General features: G+C 49.6%; 1 protein-coding gene across 1 annotated transcript; it reads left to right on the plus strand.

The window, feature by feature from the left end:
* The first annotated feature begins 1,930 nt into the window (after positions 1-1,930).
* Positions 1,931-9,486, plus strand: THEGL (theg spermatid protein like). The gene is made up of 7 exons (XM_041395784.1): positions 1,931-2,673; positions 3,645-3,767; positions 5,397-5,510; positions 5,804-5,924; positions 6,964-7,095; positions 7,618-7,787; positions 8,377-9,486. The coding sequence occupies exons 1-7, from the start codon at positions 2,558-2,560 to the stop codon at positions 8,489-8,491; spliced, it is 891 nt and encodes a 296-aa protein (XP_041251718.1). The 5' UTR covers positions 1,931-2,557; the 3' UTR covers positions 8,492-9,486.
* The last annotated feature ends 717 nt before the right edge of the window (positions 9,487-10,203 follow it).

Consider the following 10,203-nt stretch of genomic DNA (forward strand, 5'->3'; position numbering starts at 1 on the left):
GCGCGGTGGGCTGGCTGGCGCCGGCAGGCCCCGGCCGCCGCGGAGGGGACTGCGGGATGCCGGCCCCGTTGCGTGGCCTTCGCTGCCGTGGGGGCAGTGACTGCACGTGTGGCCACGTCGCTGGTTTTCCTGTCATCCCGTAACCCCTACCCCCCGGCTGTTTTATACTGGCACCTGGTCCCAGTTTAATACAGCTGCTATTTCCCCGAGGCTCTGAAAACCTCCCCTGAAGCTGCTGAAGGCAGTCATAAGGGATGGCTGTAGAGCAGGTGGGAGCCTGCAGGCTGGTGACCACTGGTGCTTGGGGTGCTCTGTCCTGCAGCCTTGGGGGCTGCCAGCATCCCCCCGTGAGGAGCAGCCACTGGAGAGGAAGGTACCAGGGAAAAGCAGTACAAACATCTGCTGAGCAGCTATCCTGGGGAGATGCACAAACTTCATCTGCCGTATGATTATTGCATGCTAAAGAGCAGGAAGCCCAGGCCCAAGGTGTTATCAAGCTTTTAAATTCACCTGTTCTTGTCTTTGCAGTGTCAGCTTTTACACCTTGCATGTGTGTATACCCACGAAGCAGGTAAGAGGCCTTCCCCTCCTGGCTGGGTGTTGAGGCCAATACCCCATGTCTCTTGAGAGGGCTCAGTCGGGGATTTACACCAAGCAGTGAGTCAGTGTATCGGATGACGCTGATAAACACTTGAGAGGAAATTATGTCCGGTTTTGTCCTTACCTCAGCTTCTGAAAAACATCCAACCGTCCTGCCCCTTCAAAACGGAAGCTGTGACTCTTTGCTTTACAAGGAATTGATCTCAGAAGGAGTTGATCTCCCTTAAGCAGTGAGTGTGTGAATTCTCAGACAGTGGAGGGGAGGTGTTCTGTGTCTGGCTGAAGCAAGGCCTTGCTGGGAAGCATGAGCCAGCCCAAACAACAAAGGCTCCACCAGGGCTGTCTTGTCAGTGAGGTGATTTAACCCCTTCAAGTTGCAGAGCTGCTTGAAGGTACGTCCTGAGTGAGGATACTTGTCTGTCTAGAGCTTTTGCCATGATAAATGTAATCTTTCTTTTTGTAATTGGAAAAAGAACAAAAAAAGATTGCCCAGTGAGTTGAGAGACCTGATCTGAATGCATGTATGCCTCATTCCTTGGCTGGATCATGATGCAAGCCTTGCACAGCAGCGTGGGGCGCTAGGGCCATGTGCACTATGTTGTGCTAGATTTGGCTGTGGCTGTGTGCTGGATCTGTGCCAGTGGCTGAGGAAAAGCAATGAGCCTGCTTGCAGAGATAGTGCCAGCTCTGCAACACAGCTGGGCTGGGGGGAACTCTGTGTGCTAATCCTTCACCCCCTTGCACCTTTGCAAGGAAAACCCTCTGGGGACCCGCTTGGGAATAAGGAGCTTAAACTGGGTTTTGGCTGCTGAAATGACGTCTGCCTTCCTGACCATGTCCTGTCTTGAACTGGTGGCAGGGGGCCAAAGTCCTACAGGCAGCTGCCTCTGTGGGATCTCAGCAGGAGCTGTGTTTGCAGCGCTGTGGCCCAAGTTAGGCGTGACAGGCATCTCGTGCAGTGACGATGCTATAACAGCAGCCTGCCATTTCAGGGATCTCTGTGGTGCTGAGCTCTCTGACAAGCATTTGCCAGGGCTTGGTATCTTACTAGCAGTATCAGAGAAACCACAGGTGTGTCTCCAAAGCACAGATTGTTTTCTGTTGCCAGGTATCTCTCTCTGCTGGTGTCCTTGCTCTTCTCTAGGGCCATGCTGCCACGTTGCCAGGTGATATGGAGGAGGGAAGCAAACTCAGGCTTCCACCTTCTGTGTTTTTTCCATGGTGGAGCACTTCCACAGCTCCTGCCCAGTGTGGTTGTTCACCAGCTGGCTGTGGGTCGGCACCCGTAGCCCCAGTGGGTGGGTATGGGCTTGGTCTGCGACATCGAGGAGTTGTGTAACACACTTGTGGCACTGGATTATCTTGTTCTTCTCTCTGTACCAAGGCTCATAAAATTCAGGCACTTCCCAGTCACTGGGATTTCAGGCCTCAGCAGTGGTACCTGATCTTCATGAAAGGGTTTGATCTGTTGTATATTCAGTAAAAACATTTCCAGAGCTGCTCCTAAGGCAGAGACCATGTATGTTCCTGTGTCTATACAGCATCTAGGACCTCTGTGCTAAATGGCCTGAAATAAAGTGTCTCCTAAAGCCATGTGGAAACACAGTGCTATCCCCATGGCGCCTTTTAATAAACCATGACATGGTGATAACAGGTGTTTGTTCATCTGGGCTCCCATAGGCTGGGAGATCATCCTTGTACCTGTTTCATGGTATGTTATTGACCAGAAAAGTTCCTTCCCACTCTCCTAGCCATCAGTGGAGGCAGAATTGCAAATTTGTATCTCTGCTGTCCAAGGGAAAACACAAAATTAATGGGCTGGTAAATTCACCAGATTAAATGGGTGGAAAGTACTTGAAGAGTGAGATCCTTTAACATGCTCTCTCAAGGGAATGGAGGCAAAAGCACAGGGCTTTGAGAGTGTTTGTATGGCTTTGAGTACAGCAGTAGCTTCTTTATGCTTTGTTGGTTTAACTGTATGGTTAATAGCATGTTTGTCCTTTTCTGCTATTTTGGCAGGATAGAGGTACTTGCAGACCCCAAGCCACTATTTTGCCAAGTCAGCAGTCCCACGTAAGTAGGTGTTCAAACAGCACTTGCTCAAGGGCTGGGGACTGACGGGACTCAGCTGGAGCAGACCCTTGGCCACTCCTTTCCCTTCTGTCCCTAGAAAAGCAGACTGAGATGTTCCATACTTGAAGGGCTCCCTTCAATTTGCTCTCTCAAAATCTCAACCTGGGCTTGACCCAAGCCTTGCCTTTGTTGCCCCATCTGGTCTGAGCTGTCCAGCTGAGATGTTGTGGGGTGGGATGGTGTATGGTGCAAGGCGACTGGACCGTGGGAGCCAGGCTGCTCTGTCCTGGAGGCTACAGCCCAGCTTTAGGAACGGAGTTGCTGTCTGTGTGATGTGATCAAACTACAGCTTGACAAGCCAGGGCAACAATTTCTTGATAACATCTTTTCTCATTATCTGTATGGGTCTCGAAAAAGACTCCACAAACCCATTGCCCTACTGTTCCCTGTCCCAACTACCCCGGTACCCTCTCCTACCGTGGCCTCTCAGTGAGGGATGAGCAACTCCCAGTTTGCCCTGGGCACAGGAGAGTAACCACTAACCTGCTGTAAAACCTCACCCACTTTCCATGGCACACCCTGACTGTAAAGTTGTTACTATTTTCACTCTCATACCTGTGGTATAGTTAGGTGGTAATGGTGAGGCAAAAGAAATGCAATGATGAAACTCCTCCAGGGGTTTCAGAGATGTAATGCAGTGACCCTCTGTGTGCATCCACTGGTAACTAAAACCTATCACTTTAAGACTCTTTTCCTTTTAGTTGACAACAACGAGCAGGAGAGTGTTGGGAAATTCAGAGCCACAGAAGGAGAATGCTCAGGGGGTGCTAGTGGCACTTTGCAGGTGTGGGGAGCCATAGGGTGTGTTTGTGTGTGTGTGTTCCATCCTGGGCAGGGAAGGATAGCCTCAGCAAACACATTTCACACTAGTACCTGTTACTAAAATTTGACAACCTTGCTGTTCATGCTAGGCTTGTATGGGGAAACCAAGAGACGATATGGACCCTCTCACCTGGTGCTATGACAGCTCGGCCATCTGCAAGAACCTTGTATCTGTGCAAGCCCAAGAAAGATTTTACCAAGTATGGGCGCAGGTCAGTGACGTGGTAGCACATCCTGGGGAAGGAGGCAGCTCAGAGCATATTCTCTAGGGGGCTATACTGGCTCCCAGGGAAAGGGGAGATGCCATCTCCTCTCCTGAAGAGGCTGCCCCGCAGATAGCTCCATGGCACCAAACTCACCAGCTGTTTTGTGCTTGGAACAGGGGCTGTCTGGAGCAGAGAAGAAAGTGCTATGGGAGCATAGTCACCCTAAGTACTTGACTTCCAAAATGGGGAGGAACTGTGGAGTGATAAATTGTGGTGCCCTTTTATCTCCTCACACCCAGTTCCCAGCTGTGAGGACTTCTGCAACACATAGTTGCTGGTCTGATTAGAGCTCTGGGTTCCCATCAGCTGCCCTAGGAGCTTGTCTTGATCTCAGTCTCCAAGCACAAAGGGAGCATGTTGCTCTGCTGTAACAAAAATACCCATCCAGCAGCTGTGCTTTGGTTTGAAGTAGACATCATGTACATGCATACATTTCTTGATGGAATGTGTGTTGCACCTGTGAGTAGAGAGGAACTGTCCCTAGCGTGTTGCGTGTCCCACTGGCGCTGATACAGCCCAGCCAGGCACCTGGACACAGTTAATGAAACCCTGCATCCTCTTGGAGTCTGACCTAAGTCTTTAAGGTAAAGTTAGGAACAGAGAAATCTTGCAGTGTTCTGCTGCTGGAAGGAATCCAGGTCTCTTGCCTTGAGTTAAACCTCTGCTGTCACTGCATGGTGTAAAACCTAGATCATGTTTTGGAATTGGAATGAAAATTGATATAAAAAGCATAAATGACAGTGGTGCTGCATTACTTGAAGCAAGTAATTTCTAGCTCTGTTGGAGGAGATGAAGCTCTTTTGGAGTCAAAATGGTGGTTGCTAGTCTGTGAGAAGTCCTGGGAATGAGAATGGAGATGAAACTGTGTTGCACTCCTGGCTTTCCTCGACCTGGAGGAATGTCAAGACATGCATGTCTGTAGTTTTCTCTCCTCTGCCACTATCACCAGTTATGGGCTCTCGTCCTCCTGAGAGCTACTGTCTCGTAGCTCTGTTGGAGGAGATGAAGCTCACCAGTTATGGGCTCTCGTCCTCCTGAGAGCTACTGTCTCTTGCTAAATGTGTCCATACAACAGCACTTCCTGCCTTTCTTCTTGCCTCTTCTTCCTTCTTCCCTGGTGATGACAGGCATATTCCAACAGTTATGCTTGTTTGAAAGCTGGATGAGCAAGGCACTAGGGGAGACACCAAGATGAAAGGAGCTACAAGGGCACAAGGTGCTATCAAGCCATTGTAACAAAGAGGTTTCAAAATGGCAGAGCTGACCAACATAAATGCTGCCAGATGTTGTGGGGCAGCTTCTTTAAATGGTTCAGGAGAAGCCTAGACTTTGAAAGCAGTGCACTGAGAGTGCTTAAAAGAGGACTCTTCAAATGCCAACAGCATTTAAAGTGAGGAAATCTCAGGTGTAAATGCCTATTTGTTCATGGCTTTTCCATGTGCACCAGTGCCAAATTTTGTACATGTGGGCATGGATGTTTAACCAGACTTAGGTTACCATCTGGAAGGATCATGTTCTCTGTTGCCTTTTGCTAGCTCTTCTGTGCTGCTCCTCAAAATCTTTCTTTCTGTACAGTTGCAGACCAGTAATCGGTGGGAATCCCCTGCTAGTGAAGTATGGCTACCCTTCTGAACGGCTGCTGAGGTTATCTGAACCTAAAAAATACCTTCCTGCTTACCTGGCGCAAAGGTGAGAGGCTGGAAAGCCTACAGGGTGTTATAGGTAGAGCTTTGGGTCTTGTAGCATCAGTGGTGTCTAATAAATGCAGGAACAGAGGATGGGTAAACAGAGGGCAAAAATGCAGAGCAGGGTCTCTGCTGGGATTAGAACTTCTGGATTCTCTCATGGGATGAGTTCTACACTGGAAATGGCCACAAGACAAAGCTGCCTTCTACTGCAGCAATTGTGAGGCTTAGACAACCCAGCTGCTGCCAGATTGGAGAACACCCTTGAGTGGCAGTGCCATGACTCTGTGCTTCCAGATCCCGTGAGTCCCCGGAGTGGCCTGTGTCCCTGGCTGCGCAGAACTATAATGCCTCCAAGCGGATACTGCAGCTTGCCCAGCCAAAGGGGCTGCACCCAGACTTCATGCCGCCCAGAGAGGTGAGGAGGAGGTTGAGTGAGATTTGGAGGGCACAGGGATGCAGCAGACTGTCCTGAGTTTCTAGACCCTGTATCCCACCCCTGGATGTGCCCAGTGTCTGGAGGAGAGAAGCTGCCTGGTTCTGCTGCAGTTTATGGCACTGGAAGAAACTCCTTTTCTGAGAAGAATGTTGTCTTTGCAAATCTCCTGCTGAGAGACAAAAAACAGCCAGGTTGGAGCGGCCTAGTATAGCAGGAGAGCCAAGGGAGGCATCTGGGCTGCATCCTCTGATAAAGCAGCCTGGCAAAGTGGAGAAACCTGATGGAAATGGCATGTTTAGCTCTTAGGGAGTAGTCATGTTTCTAGTTGGGCAGCTGTGCTCCTATCGGAGTACACAGGGGGCATGAGATTGCAACTACTATGTGTATTTTAACTACATTTTGCCAGAAGCCTAATTTATATTTCTGAACTTGTTCCTTTTAGGTGGGTCATTGCTTTGGCAGGGGTGAAAGGGCTTGGAGCAATCTCAGATTACACTCATTTCCATGGCAAAGGCTAGTTTTTCTGGATGCAGCCTCTGGGGCTGGGAAAAGGGAGGCTGGCCTGGAGAAGGACAGTAACCTGTGAAAAATTTTGGAAGAAGTTCCCCGCTGGAGAAGTAACCACATTTTCTGTAGGAATGCAGTTAACTGTAGCAGCAAATTTACCCTGAAATCTGAATGTCTCTCCTTAGCAGGGAAGTTATTTGATTCGGCCAGGAAGATGAATATGAAAAACATGGAAGGAATTTCTCTGTACTTTTACCTGGCTACACAGGCTCTCATTACAGGCACGCCCCTCCTGGCTCTGAGTGGGCAACAGCTGGGGAATCTGTATAGCACCAAAATGACTTAATAGTTCAGGTGGAAAAAAAAAAAGGATTCTGGAAAATTAAGAGTGACCATGCATGCAGAGGAAGGGTGCTGGGATGCTCATCCTTGTGGAGAGGGAGCATGTCCCTGTGGGCTGCTGTACAAGCTCTTTGTCTGCACATCCCTCCCCCATTCTGGATCCATGCAGGTGCCAACAGAGGTTTCCAGCTTAGCAGTCTCGGCCAAAGCATCGGCGCGGGTCCAGAAACTCGCAGAGCCCTTGATCAGGGAGATGACCTGCTGCCCCACGCACACCAAACCTGGTGTTGTCACGTCTACGGTAAGGCAACGTCACCTGGGATCCTACACGGATGGAACTTCTGGCACGGGAGAGGGCACAGGTGCTCAGTTGCTTGTGGCTCTCTTCATGTCAGCCAGGATGTGCTGCTCTCCATGAGGGTGGCATAGCTGCTTCCTGAGCTGGAAAGCAGGACTTGTGCTCCATTCAGAGCATGAATTGACTCCCAGCACGTATCCCCGAAGAACAGCAGAGCTGTGCCTAACCTGCACTTGTAGGGGCGGAGAGAGATGGCCAAGTGCCTGACTGGGATCTCCAGTGCTGTGGGTTCACAGACAAAGGGCTGTGAGTAATAGGAGGCTGGAGGGCAGGTTGTGGGGCTAACGAGGCAGTGATTTCTTCTACAGTTTGCCTGGTGCCAAACACAGCTGAGGATATGATTGTGTCCCATCTGTGTGTGGTCAGTGCCTGTGAACCTGGTAACACTGAGTTGGTTGCAGGCTGAGCACCCTTGAATGCCAGGAGCATCTCTAAAGACCTTCCTCCCCATTCTTCCTTCCACAGGTTTCATCTCGGAAGGTAGTTGCAAGCCCTCGGACCATTGAGCTGTCGAAGCCCAAACAACTCCACCCTAAGTTCCTGCCTGCACGGGATCCTGAGTGGCCTGTGACAAAGGCTGCCAAGCGTGCAGTGGCTACAGAAAGAATTGTGGGGCTGGCCCAGCCTTCCGCAAGGTAGGTACTGCTTCCCTGTCACGGGGAAACGGTCAGCTGCCAGCCCATTTTGTGTGGCTCATGGCACCTTGGTCATTTGTGTTTGGCCAGAGAGATCAGGCCAAGATTAGGAAGTGCTCTTCCACTTCCAAAATGCCTCGGTTTTATATGTTTGGATGAGTTAATGCTACATGGATTGCGATTTAAAAAGCCATTTTGAGGTAGAAGGAGAGTCAAAAGAGAAGAAACAGGAACTCTTTAATTCCAGCAGAATTACTGGTTGGGACTTGTTATTAATTCCAACTATAAAAAGCAACTAACTGGCAAAGGGCAGAGTGTAATACACTCGTGTTGCCCAGCATGTTGCAGCTGACCTCAGCCCAATCTGCAGGAAGTGCTGGGGGAGAATGTTTCACAGAGGATGAGGGAATGCCTGGCTGTGGTGGCTGTGAGAGATGTTCCTCCCTTGATGACAGCATTGGAGGTGTGATGCCTTTTGTCCTCCCTTGACAGGGAAGGGCAGGCTTAGGTGGAGGTGTGGGAGCTCGCAGGCAGCTGACAGCTGTCCTTGCTCCACTCAGGATTGACTATCCCTGTTTCTCTCCTCCAGACCTCGTATGGGCTTGACTGCACTCAACCCAGACGCATTCAGAGTGAAAGAGAGTGCTCTGAAGGCAGTTTGTTCTCCACGGCTTGAAAAACTAGCTCAACCAATTCAGCGCTAAGCTCCTTCAGAAACGCTCCTGCCGTCTGCCCACATCACCCCTTGGAACGTCACTCTCTCTGGGCTGTGCTGTGGCTGGAACATCTCTTTGAACACAGCGCAGAGGCAGCACTCAGCAGGAACGCTTTCTGGGAGTTAAAATAAAATCATCATTCCTTAAGAATAGTCATCAGGGAAAATTACAGAATTCAACTTAATGTGGGAAGACTTTCTTCCTAGGATAGGTTATGTGTGGAGTTTCTGTCTTGATTGTTTTGCTGTAATAGTTTAAGAAGTAATGAAACAGCTGCTGGGGGAAGGCAGCACAGGAACTGTCCTTTCATGCAGGGAAGTGTGGCAAACTAAACTCAAAAGCATGCAGTAAGTTGATGCAATGCAACTCCTCAATTTGGGTTTAAATTTTTTTGCTAAAGTTTTAGCAAAACTTTAGTTTAGCAAAACTTTTGACTGTCAGTAAGAATATCTTCTTACTGAGACTTAAAAGTTCTATGCTTGTGACAGAAGTAGAAATACAAAAGGCTACAATGTATGTTGAGTCGGCTTGGATTTGGGGCCTGTTTTCTCAAATGCCTGGAGAACAGGCAGATCCAGTTACATAGGTGGGTTTAAGCTGTGTGGTTCAGATACTCAATTGTGTGACCCTGGGCAAAATAAGAGAGTTCTATGTTGGGATTTTTGGAGCCTAACTCAAAAAAGCAGAGTTCCCCTCAGTGTAAGAGAGAAGGAAAGTTGCAAAGGCTAAGCAGAAAACAAGTGTTGATGCCAGAGTCTGCAGACCAAATTCTGAACTCCAGTCAGGTCTGTGGGTGAGTCAGTTTGGCATCTGGATTGCAGAGGAACAACACAGTTGTTCCCCCCCTGTGCAGGGCATGACATAAAGGGAGAATGCTTTTATCTGCGTCCTACAGGGTCAGTGTGTTTTGCACTGGCTGCCCAACCACTGGCGACAGGCTGGAGATACTGAGGCAAGAGAGATGCTCACCAGTAAGGGACAAAAGCCACAAATGAAAGGCAGTGTGTTTTACACTGGCTGCCCAACCGCTGGAGATAGTGAGGCAAGAGAGATGCTCACCAGTAAGGGACAAAAGCCACAAATGAAAGCATATGGCAGTTTCAGAGCCAATGTATTTTAATCTTCCCTTTGTTAAGCTGATTCTCCTTCCAAAGGAGTAGAGGCAGGTGACCACAAGCCAGAAGGGGATTAATCAGAGGATCCATTAATTGATTCAGTAATCCACTAAGCAGAGGAGTTTTGAACAAGGTAAGGTCGCTGGGAAATTGTGCTGGTTATTTTTAGACCAGGAATTGTCCTGTGCCAGGATGGATGACAGTTTGGACTTCGTGCAAGAGTCCCACTGCAACTGCATTCCTCAGGCTTGAGAATGGCCAGGAGGAGACTGGGGTCTCCCCCTAAAGCCCCCATACTGTGGGGGAACCCCAGCACCACCAGCCTCTGCCACCTTGGAGATTAGGAGGTGTGTGAAGTTGTGTGGGCTGCCATGCATGGACCCACAGGTGCCCTAGGAGATGAGGCTGCCCATGGCTGTCCCTGTGGAAAAGGGAAAACCCACTGTGCCCACTGAGGCTGCCTGGGAGAAATGTCCATCCAGAGGAAGGAGTCTGCCTCCTGTCATGGGGGCAGGGAGCACAAGCAGGGACATAGCACAGCTCCTGTCATCAAAAAATGTTGGGTTTTTATTACTGCACTGAGAA

Source organism: Onychostruthus taczanowskii, unplaced genomic scaffold, assembly GCF_017590055.1.
Source record: "Onychostruthus taczanowskii isolate IOZ18803 unplaced genomic scaffold, ASM1759005v1 scaffold12, whole genome shotgun sequence".
NCBI classification, from domain to species: Eukaryota; Metazoa; Chordata; class Aves; order Passeriformes; family Passeridae; genus Onychostruthus; species Onychostruthus taczanowskii.

Excerpts from the sequence above, each read along its gene's own strand:
- THEGL (XM_041395784.1), top strand. The coding sequence starts at position 2,558 with ATGCTTTGTTGGTTTAACTGTATGGTTAATAGCATGTTTGTCCTTTTC. Across the intron at positions 5,925-6,963 it reads ACTTCATGCCGCCCAGAGAG|GTGCCAACAGAGGTTTCCAG; the intron begins GTGAGGAGGAGG and ends GGATCCATGCAG. Across the intron at positions 7,788-8,376 it reads CTGGCCCAGCCTTCCGCAAG|ACCTCGTATGGGCTTGACTG; the intron begins GTAGGTACTGCT and ends TCTCTCCTCCAG.